This window comes from Schistocerca serialis, chromosome 8 (assembly GCF_023864345.2).
Source record: "Schistocerca serialis cubense isolate TAMUIC-IGC-003099 chromosome 8, iqSchSeri2.2, whole genome shotgun sequence".
NCBI lineage: Eukaryota > Metazoa > Arthropoda > Insecta > Orthoptera > Acrididae > Schistocerca > Schistocerca serialis.
Genome location: NC_064645.1, coordinates 281,825,647 through 281,846,810, shown reverse-complemented (window position 1 = coordinate 281,846,810; position 21,164 = coordinate 281,825,647). Strand labels below are relative to the sequence as shown.

General features: G+C 39.9%; 1 protein-coding gene across 1 annotated transcript in view; it reads left to right on the top strand.

Moving 5' to 3' along the window:
- Positions 1-21,164, top strand: part of LOC126416688 (putative neural-cadherin 2) — a 78,107-nt gene that overhangs the window by 10,954 nt on the left and 45,989 nt on the right. Inside the window, exons 2-4 of the mRNA XM_050084493.1 lie at positions 6,048-6,161; positions 6,237-6,423; positions 17,523-17,712. Coding sequence (XP_049940450.1) covers positions 6,048-6,161; positions 6,237-6,423; positions 17,523-17,712 — 491 coding nt within the window. The remainder of the gene's footprint in view (positions 1-6,047; positions 6,162-6,236; positions 6,424-17,522; positions 17,713-21,164) is intronic.

The following is a 21,164-nucleotide window of genomic DNA, read 5'->3' as shown; positions in this document are numbered from 1 at the left end:
ACATTCCACGCTCCGATCCGTAGAATGCCAGTTTTCTTTCTCCTGATAACGACGTCCTCTTGAGTAGTCCCCGCCCGGAGATCCGAATGGGGGACTATTTTACCTCCGGAATATTTTACCCAAGAGGACGCCATCATCATTTAATCATACAGTAAAGCTGCATGTCCTCGGGAAAAATTACAGCTGTAGTTTCCCCTTGCTTTCAGCCGTTCGCAGTACCAGCACAGCAAGGCCGTTTTGGTTAATGTTACAAGGCCAGATCAGTCAATCATCCAGACTGTTGCCCCTGCAACTACTGAAAAGGCTGCTGCCCCTCTTCAGGAACCACATGTTTGTCTGGCCTCTCAACAGATACCCCTCCGTTGTGGTTGCACCTACGGTACGGCCATCTGTATCGCTGAGGCACGCAAGCCTCCCCACCAACGGCAAGGTCCATGGTTCATGGGGGAAGGATCCTATTGTATGTCTTAATAAATCCTAAATGTCCGGCCTCAGGTGCGTCATGGAATTTCTGTAGAACATCTAAGCGTATGTGTTTAGGAATCACTGGTAGCAACCTCTTTCCAAATGGATCAAAGTTTTTCTTGCAAAATAATCCGTTAACTACCTTAGATTGTCCTTTCACATCCTTTAAACAATTTAAGGCAAGCATAATTTGAGATATCTTGACGTCCTTCTTCTGCTCAGCAGAGAGATCCTGGAGTGCAGCGAGACAGTCACTATCTTCACCAAAGTCTTGATGGTCTTGCACAGGGTTTCTTGAGAGAGAGTCAGCATATTGGTGTTTTCTTCCACGTTTGTACACTATGGTAATGTCATACTCTTGAAGACGTAGTGCCCATCTGGTGAGTCGTCCTGTTGGATCTTTAAGACCTGTCAACCAACAAAGTGAATGGTGGTCTGTAACAATTGTGAATGGCCTTCCATAGAGATACTGTCAAAATTTGCACATGTACCAGATCACAGCAAGACATTCTCTTTCTGTAGTCGAGTAGTTTCTCTCAGTTTTTGTAAGTGTCCTAGAAGCATAGGCTATAACCTACTCTTTTTCATCTGAAATTTGCACCAGAACAGCACCGATCCCATACCCACTGGCATCTGTGTGTAGTTCTGTAGGTGCTCTCTCATCATACAGACCAAGTACATGGTCAGTCATCAAAGCTTTTTGCAGCACATTGAAAGAATCTTGTTGAGCACCACCCCAGATAAATTTATCATCAGCTTTTAACAACTCTTGGAGTGGCCTGGTTTTGATACAAAAGTCTTTGATAAAATGATGGTAATAAGCTTTTCCCACCCCAAATACTTTTAGGGATAGGAAATTCTGTTATAGATCTCACCTTTTCTGGGTCTGGCCGCACACCTTCGTTTGACACAAGGTGTCAAAATAAATTGATTTCTTTATCTCCAAGGAGACACTTTCTTGGATTAAGTTTCAATCAGCCTTGTTGGAGACACTTCAGAAAGGCCCTAAGTCTTTTTATATATTCATCAAATGTCTCTGAGAGCACTATAATGTCATCTTAATAACAAAGACACATTGTCCACTTCAGGTGACTAAGAAGATTATCCATCATCCATACAAAAGTTTCTGGTGCATTACACAAACCAAATGGCATTACCTTAAAATCATACAGATCCTCAGGGGTGATGAATGCAGTTTTCTCACGATCAGCCTCATCTACTTCAATCTTCCTAGTATCCCAAGTACGTGTCCATGGTTGAGAAAACTGAGCCCCCCTTCAGACAATGTAGTGTATCCTCAATTTGTGGAAGACTGTAAATGCTCTTTATAGCTATCTTATTAAGCTTCCTGTAATCAACACGAAAGCGCCAACTGCCATCCTTCTTCCTGACGAGGACCACTGGTGATGACCATGGGCTCTGCAATGGCTGAATTATGTCATACTTCATCATTTTCTCTACCTCGTCACGAATTATTCGACGTTCTGTTGCTGACACACGGGATGCTCTCTGGCGTATTAGTTGGTGGTCTCCAGCGCTAATACGGTGCTTCACCATCAATTTGTCTAATTTGCCCTTCATCTGCGGAGTGAAGCATTCAGAGAACTCTTGAAGAATGGCAAGTAGCTTCTTCTGTTGTTCCTTAGAATTTGCTCTTCATCTGTGGAGTGAAGCATTCAGAGAACTATTCGAGAATGGCAAGTAGCTTCTTCTGTTGGCCCTTAGTGAGATCTGGTGATAGTCGAGCTAGAAGATCTTGTCTCGTAGTAGTAGGTTTCTATGACCCTCAGCTGTTCTTCAATTAATGACTCAGTGTTTGCTAGGCACATGTGTCTTGGAAGGATCTGCAGTTCTCAGCGACAGATAACTATCCATAATTCACCAAATCTGTTCTTAAACGAGACGACAGTGTCTGGGATGACCAAGTTCAGTGGTGTGCTTCTCTTACATTGCACTACAAGATCCATGGGTTGATGCACGGCATGACTCATGTCAGTTACCTTGCTAGTGCTGACTGCAGGAATGATCACTTCATACAGCACACATAGTCTCCACACACTCGGATGTGCATCTTCCTGTCCACAGTATCTCATCTCGTCTAGCATAACCTTTGAGCGACCACAATCTATAATTGCCTGAGGAGCTTCCAAAAAGTCCCATCCGAGAATGATGTCGTGATTACACTTTTGCAAGACAATGAATTCTAAGGGCTGTGTCTGCCCACTTATACCGACACGAATGGTACATCTTCCTGTAGATTTTACATATTTCCCATTAGCCACCTTCAGCAGAGATGTTTTGTTGTCGACGAATACAGTTTTCTGCAACTGGTGACGGTACTTCTCCTAAATGACTGAATATGATGCTCCAGAGTCCACAAGAACTTGGGTTGGTTGGCCATGCATGAGGATATTGATGTAGTTTCCTATGATTTTTGTAGTGATCGACAGTGGAGGATTTTTCTCTTTGGTGACCTCACCTCCAAGGAAGGTTGCACCCTTTTTCAGCTAGAGCTCCTAAACGGCAATGGAGACCTTGATCAGCATGTTGGGGAGCATCCTCTCCAGTGGCTAGCTTGCGGCAATGGTGACCTACATCGTCCTGCACCCACATCTTGTTCATCTTCGTCATCCCGGAGTTGGCATTGGCCAAGATCGATCTGCTGTCTTCTAGTGCGGGCATCATCAAATATTCACTGCCTTTCTCAATAATAGTGCACCACATGTCCTGGTCATCCACAGTGGAAACATACTGGTTGGTTTTGGTTATCCTGGGTCCTCCAGACGTCAGTCTTCCTTGGTGCCCAAACAGTTCCTCATGCGGCATTGTAGGAACATAACACTGTCTGGGTCTTGACTTTTTCACCATTTTAAAGGGAAATTAAGGACGAGAGATCGGGTTCAATGTCTGTTCCACTTCCTCCCTTATGACCTCTTGAAGTGTCTCGGTTTTTTGCTCGCCATGCAATCCAAGTGCTTTCTGAACTTCTTCTGTCACTATCTGATGAAGAACACTTGTGAAATCAGTTGCTTCCCCCATCACAGACATCGATATGATGTTTGGAAGCTGTTCAAACTTCTTGCATGTAATTCTTTTTTGATGCATTGTCTCGATATACTGGCACCATTTTATGAAGTTGTCTGCTGTCGAAACCTCCTTCAGGAGTAGGGCTTGATACATGTCCTCAGCAACACCCTTCATGAGATATGCAACTTTATCTTCATCCTTCATTCTAGGATCCACTATTTTATATAGTTCCAAGCCATCTTGAATGTAGGATGCTGTAGTTTCTCCTGGACGCTTTGCCCTGCTCTTTAATTTATCTTCAACCTTGTGCTTCTGTTGTTGTGTGTCACTGAAATACTTGTGCAGTTCCGCCTGGAATACTTCCCAACTTGTGAATTTCTCCTTGTTGTTCTCATACCATTGCTTGGAAGTGTGCCTTCCAAGTAGTAAAATACATTAGCCAAACACATGGTGTCATCCCATTTGTTAAATTTGGCTATATGCTCATATACCTTCAGCCACTTGTTTTTGATTTTGGCCATCATCACCAGAGAACCCAGAAGGATGTCTCATGTGGTGGGACACAGTTGCTGTTATTGTAACATCCTCTTCTCCTTCTGTGTCTGGTAGATTGTGATCTGTTGATTATGGCTCGAACTCGGGTTTCTTGCCACGTAAACGGCGGCTCTGTTGTGGCTTAATGGGAGCCACTGTGTCATTGATAATAAGTGCTATCACAAGTTCCAATAGCCAGTGCCTCCACCTGAATAATGTCATGTAGAAGGAGGTGTAATTAGATGAATGACAAACACTAACTTCACTTAACAAAGGTTTATTCAGCACTTGCACATACAAGAGCACAGAGTGAACTACCTCCGGCCAGAACTCATGCAGTATATATACAGCTACAGAACATACCTGTACAATGATTCTCGACATTTGTGAATACTTCTAAAATGTACTCAAACCAAATATAGAAATTAAAATTGTACAGTCCAGGTGAGTTTTGAACTCACGACCCTCCATGCAACAGTTTAGTATCATAACCATTACACCATGGTGCTACTCAGCTTCTTCTGTGACAATATAACAAATGCAGCAAATGAAGCATGCGAAAGGAAATACAAACATCTAAAAAATGAGATTGACAGAAAGTGTCAAATGGTTAAATAGGAATGGCTAGAGAACACATGTAAGGATTTAGAAGCATATTTAATTATGGGAAAGATAGATACTGCCTACAAGGAAATCAAAGAGACATTAGGAGAAAAGAGAAGCAGCTGTATGAATAGCAAGAGCTCAGATGAAAAACCTGCCCTGAGCGAGGAAGAGAAAACTCAAAGGTGGAAGGAGTTTATAGAGGGTCTATACAATGGAAGTGAACTTGAAGGCAATATTATTGAAATGGAAGAGAACATAGATGAGGATGAGATGGGAGATATGATATTGTGAGAAGAATTTGACAGGGCACTGAAAGACCTAAGTCATAAAAAGACACTGGAATAGATGACATTCCATCAAATCTACTGATAGCCTTGGGAGACCCATCCATGATAAACCTCTTCCATCTGATGTGCAAGATTTAAGAGACAGGTGAAATACTCTCAGACTACAAGAATAATGTAGTAATAACAATTCTTAAGAAAGTGCATGCTTACAAGAGCCTAGAACTGCTGGGCCACAGCGGCCGACTGTAGTCAAATGAAACCAGGTGTTGCTGAGGATTAGATTAGGGAATGAGACACTAAAAGTGGTAGATGAATTTTGTTATTTGGGCTACAAAATAACTGATGATGACCAAAGTAGAGAGCATATAAAATCTAGACTGCCACTGTCAAGAAAAGTATTTCTGAAGAAGAGAAATTTTTAATGTGAAATATAGATTTAATTGTAAAGAAGTCTTTTCTGAAAGTATTTATATGGAATGTAGCCATGTATGAAAGTGAAACATGGACAAGAAACAGTTTAGACAAGAAGTGAATAGAAGCTTTTGAAATGTGGTGCTATAGAAGAATGTTGAAGAGTAGTGGGTAGGTCGTGTATCTAATGAGGAGGTACCAAATAGAATTGGAGAGAAAAGAAATTTGTGGCACTAGCTGACTAGAAGAATGGTTAGGTTGGTAGTACACATTCTGAGACATCAAGAGATCACCAGTTTAATATTGGAGGGAAGTGTGGAGAGTAAAAATTGTAGAGGAAAACAAAGAGTTTAACACAGTAAGCAGATTCAGAAAGATGTAAGTTGCAGTAGTTATTCAGAGAGGAGGCTTGCTTGGGATAAAGTACCACGGAGACTGTATCAAGCCAGTCTTTGCAATGAAGACTACAACCGCAGCAGCAGCAGCAACAAAAGGAAGCATTAATACATTTATGAATGTAAATTAGTGTGTCTATGACCCTAGGTTTAAGCTAAAAAAAGGTAATTTTATTAACTCACACTAATCTTACCAATCTGCTAATATTGTAAGCAAATTCTCTCCTGTCTTACTTCAGAATTGTCACTGTCCAGATGTATTGTTGCTTTTGTTGTACATTTCTGTGTTATTTATTTTGTGAATTAATATGCATTGTTGCAGATACGAAACAGTGTTCTTGTATTTCGTTACAACTTGAACAGCTATTATTCTGAAGAGATAGCTATATGCTTGTGCTTTATCCCTGTAAATGATGGATATTGGCATACAGTGAAAGTGAGTATACTTCATAGTTACTAATGGGGTGGTGGTGTAGATTTCTCTCATCCACTATTGAATTTTCTTTTGTAGGCATCCCGTTATGGCTCAACAGCTTTTCTTCAGATTGATGATGGCGAAAATGCACAATACAATGGGACATTCTCCTTTAGAGGGCACCAACTGCTTGTAGCTGATAAAAGAGAAGGGATATATGCAGGTGGCAAAGCTGAATACACAGGAATGAAGACATTTGAAATACAGGCTGATTTTAAAAATGGTACACACTTTTTAAAGCTATATGCACATAATAAGTAACTGCCACAATTGCTTATTCTTCAGTGCTGAAACAGTGAGATCTGAGCATTAAAATTAACAGAATTTAGATTCCAGCATGATATTATGATCAGGATTTTCTAGTAATGTAGACTTGTAGTACTCTTGTTATATGACAACTGGGGGTGTAATCAAAAGGATATGATACTTCCCTTATTTTTTAGATAACTGATAATGATCAGGAACCCTGGTAGTAGTTAATAGGAATGACTAGTAACACATTTTCATATAAAAATAGAAAACAGACAGCTGAAAACATACATGAGCAAGAAGTAACAAAAATATCTGGCAGTCCAAAATTAACAGTCTCTTCTATTTAGTAAAAGTGAAAAATTACAACTTTTTGAAAATTGTACAGAGAAATCAGATGATACGATGAGATGCGTAGTGCAAAATGCAAATTATTGCTGAAGTGATCAGTAAAAGAAATGTGTAATGCACAAAAACTGAGAACATGGGCTGTTGAAGTAGAAAACACACACTTTCACATTCAATCATATTGTGATTGTATTTGTGTGACTGTATTTGTGTTTTACACTTCAGAAAAAGGACTTTTGTCTGAAAGCTCAACTATTTTAGCTACATATTAGCAAGCTTTTTCATTCTGCCTGCTGACAACTTCATGGCTCCTCTATGTAGTGTGGGTAGCAATCTATGCTTGCCATATTTTCAGCATTCATTGGCAGTTAATTGGTTGCATGTCATTAGTTTTTACTGTATTTTATTATTTTTTTATTTCATTGTGTAATTTCTATTATTGTAACATAAACAAGGCAATGATAGGCAGAGATGGATTCAAATCAAATTGGCAAATATTAAAGAAAGGACATGAGGTAGTAGTACATAACAAGAAGTGAGAAACCACAAAAGCAAATGAAAGGAAAAGAAATAAACAAGTAATGGATAGTGAAGTTAACAGCAGAAATCTGATACAGAAGCATAAAAGATTCCAGAAGAGGGCTGACATAAAGGGTGGAGACATGAATAAAATATGAATTGTAATGCTAGAGACTAGAATTAGAATTAAGAATGCAGAGCCTCATGGTGGTTAGCAATGAATAAAAACCTCTTGGATTTCCAGCTGCTTCAAATGATTAAAATTACACAAGCTTTCAGCCAAGCACTCCTTGGCCACTGGCAAGTGGTATGACTGCCAGTGGGCTGCTGGTATGCCATTACATACACTAGCTGCAACTTTGATGTCAAGCGTGCTCACAGCATCACTGTATATGGGCATATGTTGACTTGGCTATTGATGCCCTCGCTCCAACTGTGCAATCACTGGATTCCATGCCGAGCTGAGCTGTAAGTTGCTGTCTCTATTAATGGTGTTATTGGTGACCTTTATTTCAATGGCTTCTTTAATTACACAGTCCCAGAAGCTGTTAGTGTGGGCCACAACAATTGTTTCATGAAATCTGATATGGTGACCATTTTCCAAAGCACATTCAACTAAAGCATTTTCTCAGGGTAGTGTAGGCAATAAAACCTGTCATGCTCCTTCCCGTGTACTTTTACAGTGTGTACTGTTTGTTTGATGTAAGACTGGCAACGCTTGCAATGTATCCTTTAGACCATAGGTGTTCTGTGACCAGCAGTATCTGTAACTGATCTACATAATTACAGGATTTTTGTCAGAGGTCTGAAGATCGATTCGATCTTGTCTTTTCAGCAGACAGTTTATCTTGCCCATCATGGAGCCACAGAATAGCAAGAAAGCAAGTACCTTTTCCTGCTCCTTGTCGGTGGTCATATTGTGATTCTTGCTTGGAATCACATCATAAATAAATTTGCAAGTACAAAAGATCATAGCAAAGAGGTCGTATTGTATTCATTTGGACTTAGGGTGCAGGGAATGGAGAGGGGAGGCAGTCAATATTTTAGACTGCAACCACAATTATGGAATATCATTTACAATGTTGACCGTTAAAACTGCAACACTAGGAGCTACAAAAGTAATGAAATTTTCCTTATTGTGTATGAACATTGTAGCAGGAAGAAGACACAAGTAAATTTGTCAGTGATTTCAGAATACACAGGATGCAAAATTTAGTACACAGACATTCCACCTCTGGTAGTGAGAATGGCTCTAAGATGGCTCAAACATGGCTGGGCATCGAATCAAAGTGAGCACGGGTAATGTGCGTCTGTATTTCATGCTTCTTCAACTCCATTCCCGAGTTCATCAGTTGTTGTGGGGTGGTCACATGCCAGTGTCTCAGCAACATATGACCAGCTATTTTCAGTGGGTGAGAGATCTGGAAAATGTGCTCGCCAAGCCAGTTAAATGTCCTCTTCATTGATGTAGTTCGCTATAGCACAAACAGCATGATATCATGCATTATCTTGTTGAAAGACAATGTCACACAGTCTTCAGAGGAAAGTCACAGCCACCAGTTGCAATGTCGCATAATTTTAATGCCTGCTGTCCAAACATCCAACTATGTCAACCAGAGTTGATCATGTTGTGTACCCAATGGCATGTTATACCATCATGCCAGGTGTAGGGCCCATAAATTATGACAGTAACAATCTCGCAACATTTGTTCTACAGAGCCCCCAACACAAATTAATCCATCGTGATGCTGTATGTAGAGCCAGGAGTTACCTGAAAAATTGATGTGGTGCCACTTCTATGTCTGGTGCTATCATCAGGTAAAACACTGTCAGCCTGTCTATTTCTGATGCCATGTCAAGGGAAGTCCCAGCAGTGATCACCATGTTGATAGTCCTTGGTGGTCCAGATGTGATCACATTATCTGTGGGTACTCATCTTGCTGCCAACAAGCTCATTTCCTGGCAGTGCAGTCCTTCGTGGTGAACAAACAAGACACTTGCCCTCTTAGGTGCTAGTTGTGTGGGCCATTGAGCTTCTGTAGGGCATCAAGTATCTCCCTCTTGAATTCACTGATTCCATATGTGCCTGATCATAGTACCCTAACTAATATGAGCAATAATATTATGGGATGACAAAATGATCTAAATATGCCATGATCCTGCCACTGTTGAATTTTAGTACATTTTGGTAGATAATTCTCTTTCTTAAATACAATCTGCACTGAAACAACTAACATTCAAATGTGATTTCACAATGAGAAACTCACAGTGTAATCTTCCCTTATACACCAAATCTGGATGGCGCTCTTCCTACTGACTATGTGTGGTTGCACTGAAATGCTAATAATTAACATATCCAGGCATGCCAACTTGATGATTGTTGCGGCAGTGGCCGGTCTTCCTGAGAGGTCTGGACAAGCACAGAGGGTGGGATTGCTTGTCATTGGGAGCTCCAATGTTAGGCAGGTGATGGAGCCCCTTTGGGATATGGCAGCTACGGACAGGAAGAAAGCCACAGCACAGCCACAAGTGTGCATACTGGGGTGAGTCATCCAAGATGTGGAAAGGGTCCTTCCGGATGCCATGAAGGGTAAAGGGTGCAGCCAATTGCAGTTGGTGGCTCATGTCGACACTAATGATGTGTGTCGCTATGGACTGGAAGAGATTCTCTCAGGTTTCTGGCGGGTATCTGAGTTGGTGAAGACTGCCAGTCTTGCTAGCGAGATGAAGGCAGAGCTCACCATCTGCAGCATCATCGACAGGACCGATTCTGGACCTTTGGTACAGAGCCAAGTGGAGGGTCTGAATCAGAGGCTCAGATGGTTTTGCGACCATGTAGGCTGCAGATTCCTCAACTTGCACCATAGGGTGGTGGGTTTCAGGTTCTGCTAAATAGGTCAGGTGTCCACTACACAGAAGGCAGCTACACAGGTAGCAGAGGCTGTGAGACGTGGACTGGGCAGTTTTTTAGATTAGACAGTCTTGGGAAAGATCAAAAAGGGCTCCAGTCTCAAAGGGTACAAGGCAAAGAAATGACGACAATCGACCAAGCAACAGTCGGTATTGTAGTTGTAAATTGTCGTAGCTGTGTTGGAAAAGTACGAGAGCTTCAAGTGCTGATAGAAAGCTCTGAAGCTGAAATCGTTATAGGAACGGAAAGCTGGCTAAAATTGGAGATAAATTCTGCTGAAATTTTTAAAGAGGCACAAACCGTGTTCAGACAGGATAGATTAAATAAAGTTGGTGGCAGTGTGTTTGTGTCTGTAGGTAGTAGTTTATCTTCTAGTTAAGTTGAAATACATAGTTCCTGTGAATTACTAAGGGTAGAGGTTATACTCAACAGCCATGCCAAAACAATAATTGGCTCCTTCTATCAACCCCCGCCCCCCCCCCCCCCCTCCCCCGACTCAGATGATATAATAGCTGAACGCTTCAAAGAAAACTTGTATCTCATTACAAATAAGTACCCCACTCATACAGTTATAATTGGTGGAGACTTCAATTTACCCTCAATTTGTTGATGAAAATAAATGTTCAAAGCTGGTGGTAGACAGAAAACATCTTCTGAAATTGTACTAAATGCTTTCTCTGAGAATTACTTTGAACAATTAGTTCATGAGCCCACACGAACTGTAAATGGTTGCGAAAACACACTTGACCTCTTAGCCACAAATAATCCTGATCTAATAGAGAGCATCATGGTGGATACAGGGACACAAGGTCATTGTAGCAAGGCTCAAAACCACATCAACCCAAACCACTAAAAATAAACGCAAAATATATCTATTTAAAACAGCAGATAAAAATTTGCTTGATGCCTTCCTAAGAGAGAGTCTCCATTCCTTCCAAGCTAATTATGTAAGTGTTGACCAGATATGGCTCAAATTCAAAGATACAGTGTTGACAGCAATAGATAGATTCATACTGCTTAAGTTAATAAGAGACAGGACTGATCCACCATGGTACACAAAACATGTCAGAACACTGTTGCAGAAGCAACGAAAGAAGCATGCCAAATTGATAAGAATGCAAAATCCCCAAGACTGGCTAAGTTTCATGGAAGCTCAAAATTTAGTGCGAATGTTAATGCGAGATGCTTTTAATAGTTTCCACAATGAAATATTGTCTCAAAATATGTTAGATAACCCAAAGAGATTCTGGTCGTATGTAAAGTACACCAGTGGCAAAAACTAGTCAATACCGTCACTGCACGATAGCGATGGAAATGTTACCGATGATGGTGCCACTAAAGCGGAGTTACTAAATACAGTTTTCCATAATTCCTTCATGAAAGAAGAAGAAGTAAATATTCCAGAATTCAAAACCAGAACAGCTGTTAACATGTGTGACATAAAAGTAGATATCTTAGGTGTTACAAAACAACTCAAATCACCTAAGAAAGGCAAGTCTTCTGGTCCAGATGGTATACCAATCACGTTCCTTTCAGAGTATGCAGACACAACAGCGCCTTTCTTAGCAATCATATACAACCGCCCACTTGACGAAAGGTCTATTCCTAAAGACTGGAAAGTAGCACAGGGCACACCAATATTCAAGAAAGGCAACAGGAGTAACCCATTAAATTACAGACCCATATCAATGACCTCCCCCCCCTCCCCCCCCCCCCCCCCCCATGAACAATGGACCTTGCCGTTGGTGGGGAGGCTGGTGTGCCTCAGCGATACAGATAGTCGTACCGTAGGTGCAACAATGCAGGGGTATCTGTTGAGAGGCCAGACAAAAGTGAGGTTCCTGAAGAGGGGCAGCAGCCTTTTCAGTAGTTGCAGGGGCAACAGTCTGGATGATTTACTGATCTGGCCTTGTAACACTAACCAAAACGGCCTTGCTGTGCTAGTAGTGCGAACGGCTGAAAGCAAGGGGAAACTACAGCCATAATTTTTCCCGAGGGCTTGCAGCTTTACTATATGGTTAAATGGTGATGGCGTCCTCTTGCGTAAAATATTCCAGTGGTAAAATAGTCCCCCATTCGGATCTCCATATGGGGACTACTCAAGAGGATGTCGTCATCAGGAGAAAGAAAACTGGCGTTCTACGGATTGGAGCGTGGAATGTCAGATCCCTTAATCAGGCAGGTAGGTTAGAAAATTTAAAAAGGGAAATGGATAGGTTAAAGTTAGATATAGTGGGAATTAGTGAAGTTCAGTGGCAGGAAGAACAAAACTTTTGGTCAGGCAAATACAGGGTTATAAATACAAAATCAAATAGGGGTAATGCAGGAGTAGGTTTAACAATGAATAAAAAAATAGGAGTGCGGGTAAGCTACTACAAATGGCATAGTAAACGCATCACTGTGGCCAAGATAGACATGAAGCCCATGCCTACTACAGTAGTACAAGTTTATATGCCAACTAGCTCTGCAGATGATGAAGAAATTGAAGAAATGTATGATGAGATAAAAGAAATTATTCAGATAGTGAAGGGAGACGAAAATTTAATAGTCATGGGTGACTGCAATTCAGTAGTAACAAAAGGGAGAGAAGGAAACGTAGTAGGTGAATATGGATTGGGGGGAAGAAATGAAAGAGGAAGCCACCTGGTAGAATTTTGCACAGAGCACAACTTAATCATAGCTAACACTTGATTCAAGAATCATAAAAGAAGGTTGTATACATGGAAGAAGTCTGGAGATACTGACAGGTTTCATATAAATTATATAATGGTAAGACAGAGATTTAGGAACCAGGTTTTAAATTGTAAGACATTTCCAGGGCAGATCTGGACTCTGACCACAATCTATTGGTTATGAACTGTAGATTAAAACTAAAGAAACTGCAAAAAGGTGGGAATTTAAGGAGATGGGACCTGGATAAACTGACTAAACCAGAAGTTGTACAGAGTTTCAGGGAGAGCATGAGGGAACAACTGACACAAATGGGGGAAAGAAATACAGTAGAAGAAGAATGGGTAGCTTTGGGGGATGAAATAGTGAAGGCAGCAGAGGATAAAGTAGGTAAAAAGACAAGGGCTACTAGAAATCCTTGGGTAACAGAAGAAATATTGAACTTAATTGATGAAAGGAGAAAATATAAAAATGCAGTAAATGAAGTAGGCAAAAAGGAATACAAACGTCTCAAAAATGAGATTGACAGGAAGTGCAAAACGACTAAGCAGGGATGGCTAGAGGACAAATGTAAGGATGTAGAGGCTTATCTCACCAGGGGTAAAATAGATACTGCCTACAGAGAGATACTGCCTAAAGAGACCTTTGGAGAAAAGAGAACCACTTGTATGAATATCAGGAGCTCAGATGGAAACCCAGTTCTGAGCAAAGATGGGAAAACATAAAGGTGGAAGGAGTATATAGAGGGTCTATACAAGGGTGATATACTTGAGGAAAATGTTATGGAAATGGAAGAGGGTGTAGAGGAAGATGAAAGGGGAGATATGATACTGCGTGAAGAGTTTGACAGAGCACTGAAAGACCTGAGTCAAAACAAGGTCCCGGGAGTAGACAACATTCCATTAGAACTACTGACAGCCTTGGGAGAGCCAGTCCTGACAAAACTCTACCATCTGGCGAGCAAGATATATGAGACAGGCGAAATACCCTCAGACTTCAAGAAGTATATAATAATTCCAATCCCAAAGAAAGCAGGTTTTGATAGATGCGAAAATTACTGAACCATCAGTTTAATAAGTCACGGCTACAAAATACTAACGCAAAATCTTTACAGACGAATGGAAAAACTAGTAGAAGCCAACCTTGGGGAAGCCCAGTTTGGATACCATAGAAATATTGGAACACGTGAGGCAATACTGACCCTACGACTTATCTTAGAAGAGAGATTAAAGAAAGGCAAACCTATGTTTCTAGCATTTGCAGACTTAGAGATAGCTTTTGACAGTGTGGACTGGAATACTCTTTTTCAAATTCTGAAGGTGGCAGGGGCAAAATACAGGGAGCGAAAGGCTATTTTCAATTTGTAAAGAAACCGGATGGCAGTTATACGAGTCGAGGGACACGAAAGGGAAGCAGTGGTTGGGAAGGGAGTGAGACAGGGTTGTAGCCTCTCCCCAATGTTATTCAATCTGTATATTGAGCAAGCAGAAACAAAAGAAAAATTCAGAGTAGGTATTAAAATCCATGGAGAAGAAATAAAAACTTTGAGATTCTCCGATGACATTGAAATTCTGTCAGAGACAGCAAAGGACTTGAAAGAGCAGTTGAACGGAGTGGATAGTGTCTTGCAAGGAAGATATGAGATGAACTTAAACAAATGCTAAACGAGGATAATGGAATGTAGTCGAATTAAATCGGGTGATGCTGAGGGAATTAGATTAGGAAATGAGACACTTAAAGTAGTAAAGGAGTTTTGCTATTTGGGGAGCAAAATAACTGATGATGATCAAAGTAGAGAGGATATAAAATGTAGACTGGCAATGGCAAGCAAAGTGTTTCTGAAGAAGAGAAATTTGTTAACATCGAGTATAGATTTAAGTGTCAGGAAGTCGTTTCAGAAAGTATTTGTATGGAGTGTAGCCATTTATGGAAGTGAAACATGGACGATAAATTGTTTGGACAAGAAGAGAATAGAAGCTTTTGAAATGTGGTGCTACAGAAGAACGCTGAAGATTAGATGGGTAGATCACATAAATAATAAGGAGGTATTGAATAGAATTGGGGATAAGAGGAGTTTGTGGCATACCTTGACTAGAAGAAGGGATCGGTTCATAGGACATGTTCTGAGGCATATAGGGATCACCAATTTAGTATTGGAGGGGAGCGTGGAGGGTAAAAATCGTAGAGGGAGACCAAGAGATGAATACACTAAGCAGATTCACAAAGATGTAGGTTGCAGTAGTTACTGGGAGATGAAGAAGCTTGCACAGGATAGAGTAGCATGGAGAGCTGCATCAAACCAGTCTCAGGACTGAAGACCACAACAACATCACTGACCTGAATTTGCAGTAGGATTTTGGAGCATATACTGTTCTCGAACATTATGAATGACTTATTGACACATAACCAACATGGATTCAGAAAATATTATTCTTGTGCAATACAGCTAGCTCTTTATTCCCATGAAGTAATGAGTCCTGTCAACAAGGGATCTCAGATCGATTCCATATTCCTAGGTTTCCATACGGTTTTTGATACCGTTCCTCACAAGGGACTATTAATCAAATTGTGTGCATATGCAGTATCGTCTCAGTTGTGTGACTGGATTCAAGATTTCCTCTCAGAGAGGTCACAGTTTGTAGTGATAGACAGTAAATCATCGAGTAGAACAGAAGTGATATCTGGCATTCCACAAGGTAGTGTCATAGGCCCTCTGCTGTTCCTGATTTATAAAAATGATCTAGGTGATAATCTGAGCAGCCCCCTTAGATTGTTTGCGGATGACACTGTACTTTACTGTCTAGTAAAATCAATTCCAATTACAAAATGATCTAGAGAGAATTTTTGTATTGTGCAAAAAGTGGCAATTAGCACTAAACAAAGAAAAGTGCGAGGTCATCCACATGGGTACTAAAGGAAAGCCAATATATTTTGGGTATATGATAAATCGCACAAATCTAAGGGCTGTTCATTCGACTAAGTACCTAGGAATTATAATTACGAGCAACTTAAATTGGAAAGCCCACATAGATAATATTGTGAGAAAGGTGAAACAAAGACTGCGCTTTGTTGACAGAACACTTAGAAGATGTGGCAAACCCACTGAAGAGACAGCCTACATTACACTTGTCCGTCCTCTGCTGGAATATTGCTATGTGGTATGGGATCCTTACCAGGTAGGATAGACAGAGGACATCAAAGAAGTGCAAAGAAGGGCAGCTCGTTTCGTGTTATTGCACAATATGGGTGAGAGTGTCACTGATATGATACGTGAGTTGGTGTGGCAGTCACTGAAACAAAGGCAGTTTTCTTTGTGGCAAGATCTATTTACGAAATTTCAATCACCAACTTTCTCTTCCAAATGTGAAAATATTTTGTTGACACCCAGAGAAATTAGAGCTCAGATGGAAAGATTTAGGTGTTCCTTTTTCCCATGTGCCATTCGAGAGTGGAATGGTAGAGAAGTGGTATGAAAATGGTTCAATGTACCCTCTGACAGGCACTTAAGTGTGAATCGCAGAGTAACCATGTATATGTATGCCAACTTCATGATGTTACAGTTTTAAAGATGCAGCAGTGTACTTTGTGGCATATTGCTGGGTGTGTTCATCATACTAATGTGAAAGCTGTATCAGTTGAAAGTCCCTCAAGAAGCCAGTGTTAAAAACATGTGTGTTTTATGTAGTATATTGCACTCATTTCCATGATATGCTGTATAGTCTAATCTGATTGTTGCTGGTAACAGTCTACTTTTTCAAACCACTGTTAGGAGCATCCAGTCTTATTATTAAAATTACTGAACAATTCTGTTTCCACCAGAAGTTTCTATAATAAATGATCCTGAAGGACAGTAAATATAACTATTGTGAAAATAACTTGCAGCTTGGTCATCTCTGTGCAGTAATGAATGGTTTACCATGAGCATAAAATTTTAACAGTACTTTATGCCAATCATATTTAGATAATATAAAAAATTACAGCTTAGGATAATATCAAAGTACTCAGTCATTATGTTAAATATGACTGACTGAGAGGTATTTATGAAGCAAATAATTTAGTTCTTAAAATTAGTCCTTTAAACATAATCCCAGAGAATTTTAAGTCTCACTTTCTCATAAACTGTGTATCTAAGAGGGGGATGGAGGAGGGGGCTTAGATTTGGGACAAAATGAGAGAGGTCTTCACAATGCTGATAAATGGTTTAAATTTATCAGATACAAGAGATGACACAGAAATTTTCTTGATAGATTTTAGGAAATGATCAGTTAAATAGCAGATAGCAAATTGTGGAGTTATTCTGTTGTGATCTTGGATCACTGGGAAATAGATGTATTGAAGGAAAAATACTGTATAATCAATGCATCTGTGAAAAGTTCAAGTACTGACATACTAATAATTTTACTTGTATTAATAGAACTAGTTTTATTTGTAATTCTGTGAAAACCATACACCCTTTAATCAACATAAACTATTTCCGTAGATAATTACTGATTAGAATATCATTGCTACTGTTGTTAGAAATGAAATTTGCAAAATACAATACATTCTTAAAATTAGGATAAAAGATTGCAAAGGAATAAATATTAATGACCAGCTGAATATTAATTGTGCACTATCTGTAACAGGTTGTATGGATGACATCAGACTGTATGGAAAAAGTCTTCCATTACCTCCAGTGATCAATGCCACCCAGTGGGCTCAGGCAGTAGTAGCCCACAATGTAGTGTATGGTTGTACATTAAATGACTCTTGTGCCTTTGTTAACTGCCCAGAACCTCTCCGATGTGTTGAAATGTCAGATTCATATGAATGTGTGTAAGTATTCTAGCATTTTGATGATAATTCTCAAATGAATATAATAATAATTTTTTGTCAATTAGATGAGTAATTAACACTGAAAAATCTGTCTAATCATAATCTGAATTTTCCATTGTTCCATAATCCGGTTTTCTTATTACAGTAAACACAAAAAAATGTTGTAATGGTATTACAGTGGTTTGTATTCCTCTGTAATGGCAATATTATTCTAAAAAGTGATGCAACTCATTGATACATAAGATTAGGTAGAGAAATGAAGTACACCCATCTGTTCTGAGGACAAAAGGAGACAAAAGTGAAAACGGAAGTGGCACAGAGGAAAGGAGGTCAAAGTTAGTACGTTGGTATGCAATATTCCAGCATTAGTTCAGGGGGGGTGTGTCACACCAGAAAAACAGCCGGCTGTATTGACATTTTGGACCAGAAACTGCCATCATGTGACTAGCTGCTGTGCACAGTTGGCTGCAATGACAGATGAACTGCTGATGTGGAACTCTATGCCTGAGTGGATTATTGTATGTTTGTAACTATAAAATTCATATACTTTTCCTCATTTTGATCCCCAAGTTATCTACAAGCAGTAAACAAATTAGTGAGTATACTAAAATGGCTGACAGCAAGTAAAAAGAAAACTGTGGTGCTAATTACAATTCATTTGTGCTTAAGAACTTCGGTCTGGCAGAAAGAAAGTGTGTGGTTTCTATTTTTGTAACAGATGTGTGTGATCCTGTTGTAGAAGTAGACTCAAAATGAAACAGTAGTCAAATGTAACATACATGGAGAAGTTAATTATCATTGCACATTAAATTTTGAGAAATGTATTATGGTACTGAAGCTGTTCTCACAAAATTAATAGAATGAGACCATACCATACTCCAGGGGAACATTGGGGATTACTTTAAATACATTCATACAGATATTTTAAATATAATTATTACTCTGTGCCAATAAAATATTTTAATGTTGTATAGTTGTTTATCTAAACCAAGTTGAAATACCTCCAAATTTCATAAACACTTCTCTTTTAGCATTTGATATATGACACAAAACTTTCATATTTTTATGGGCATCTGTATCACGGGTAAAGGTGGCTCATGACGTCTTCCTCCCAGTGAAGTTAAAAATTATTAAGATTTATTCAGTCTAAAAGTGAAATCTAGATTACTACCAATATGAGGTCATATTCTGGGGTAATTTGGTAAGCAAATTTTCACAATACAAAAAAAGCCATTAGAAATCATAAAGGATGTAAACCTAGAAACTCCTGTAAGCCCCTGTTTAACAGTTTAGGTATTCATCCTTAACCACGTATTCAGATTATGGAGACTGATTTTTTCAAAACTAAAGTAATGAGTGTGGAATAGCAGACTACTTAAACAGTACAGTCATCACCATAACAATGTTGTTGTTGTTGTTGTTGTTGTTGTTGTTATGATCTTCAGTTAGAAGACTAGTTTGAAGCAGCTCTACAGAGTACTCTGTACTGTGCAAGTTTCTTCACTTCTGAATAACTACTGCAACCTACATCATTTTGAACCTTCTTACTGTATTCGTCTCTTCAATAACATAAACTATATAAAAAATAGTAGATTCCAGCAGCAACTAAAAAACAGAAAAAAATAAAACATAACAAAGTAAGCAAGCAAGCAAAATAAGAATAAGCAAGTGATATGAAAGTAGGCAAGTATAGCACACATATTAACAGCTACTTTCAGAATAATATAATAAGTGCAGCCATGTGCTCTCTGAAGCAAGGTGAGTATGACTACATGATGTCAATTTCTGGTCCAAAACATCAGTACAGCCAAGCATTTTACTGGTGCAAGACACTCCATAGCCCAGAGATGATAGAAGGAGAGAATCTCTGTATTGAAACCAGTACAGTGCTTGCCAGAATACTGTCTTTGATCTCATACTCTCTTTCTGACCCCCTCCCCTTCAAATTTCTACCTCATTGTCAACACAACAGACATGACAATTCAGTGCTGCATGTCTATCATCCTGCCATTCTTTTTCACCTCCCCTGGGGAACATGTCTTGAGTATTTTTGGGAATATATTCTGAATTTTCAGTAGCCTGTCATCTGAACAGTCCCCCATTGTTTTTTCATTCATTATTTCTTTCTTTGCTTCCCTTCTACTATCCTTCCTCTGCTTTGATGTTTGAGGTTCCTCTTTTCCTTCTTCTTCCCTGTGTGCTCATGAAGGCTAGTTCATGCATCTGATGCGTAACAGTTGCTGGGTAACACATAATTCCCAGCCCCGGGTTGACAGTTACTGTTCCTTCCCAAATTGTCAATTGGTCCCTCTGTCAGGTGTTTGGGAGGTATGATCTGAAGTGTGAACTATCACCTAAAGTGGTTTTGCCCCCCTTAGAGGGTGCCCCCAAGGTAGAAGGGGTGCACCATCAGAGACGCTGCAATCATGTGTGATTTTCTCACAATAAGCCACTCCTCTTCTTTTCAGTCTATGTCTACTAAGTGTAAATGGTATGTGGCTAACGATTCACTGTCTTTTGCTATGGTTAATCCATTTATTATTCAGAAAGGTGTTGATGCAACTGCCGGTCCTTGAAATCGTGCTCTTGTTTATACAGTGCACTTTACTTTTGGAGACTAAATATGATTCTCAAGCATAGCAAGTGCTTGTAGCTTTACTTCATTATGGCTATCTTGTTCATGTCGAGGCCCATCAAATGCTGAATTCTCCACACAGTGTTATTTACATTAGGCTGCTTGATGGTCTGATCAGGACATCACAGCAGTCCATCAGTAATGATATATGCATCCTTAGTGCCCACATAAACTCTTTTTCTCATGTTCGATAGAGTAGGACTTCCATCAAAAATCAAAGCAGGCTATGAAGTCATCACAGTCCAACCATAAATTCTGAACCTAATGTGCTGCTACCAGTGTTATCGTTACAACCACACTCAAATGTCCTGTCGACACCTGGCCAAATCTGTTACCTGTGGTAGGGATGTCCACCAGGGTGATTGCCCTCCCCCTCCTCCCTGCTGTATCAATTGCAATGGCAACCATGCAGCCTCCTCCTGAGAATGTCCCACGTATCTTGATGAGCAGGCCATCCAGGAGATCCAAGTGAAGTAAAAAGTGCCTTACCCTGACACATGCAAGTTGTTGGCTAGTTGGAAGCCCTGCATTTTACAATCCATCACTTACGGTATCATTCTTGCCACATCTAACTTGTGAAGGACATTGCCACACAGACTTGCAATCTCAAATTCAGCACTGTGGTTGTAAAATCACCCAGTTTCATGGTAGCATTCCCATCTCCTCCTCCTCAAACTGTGCAACAAGCCACCAAATTTTTGCCTCACCTGGCAAAATCACCTGCTACACAACGAGCAAGTCAGATGGGATGGAAAGAATACTCCCACAAAGATTTTTTTATATGCCTCCAGCCAACAAACTTCTGAAACTTCATCTG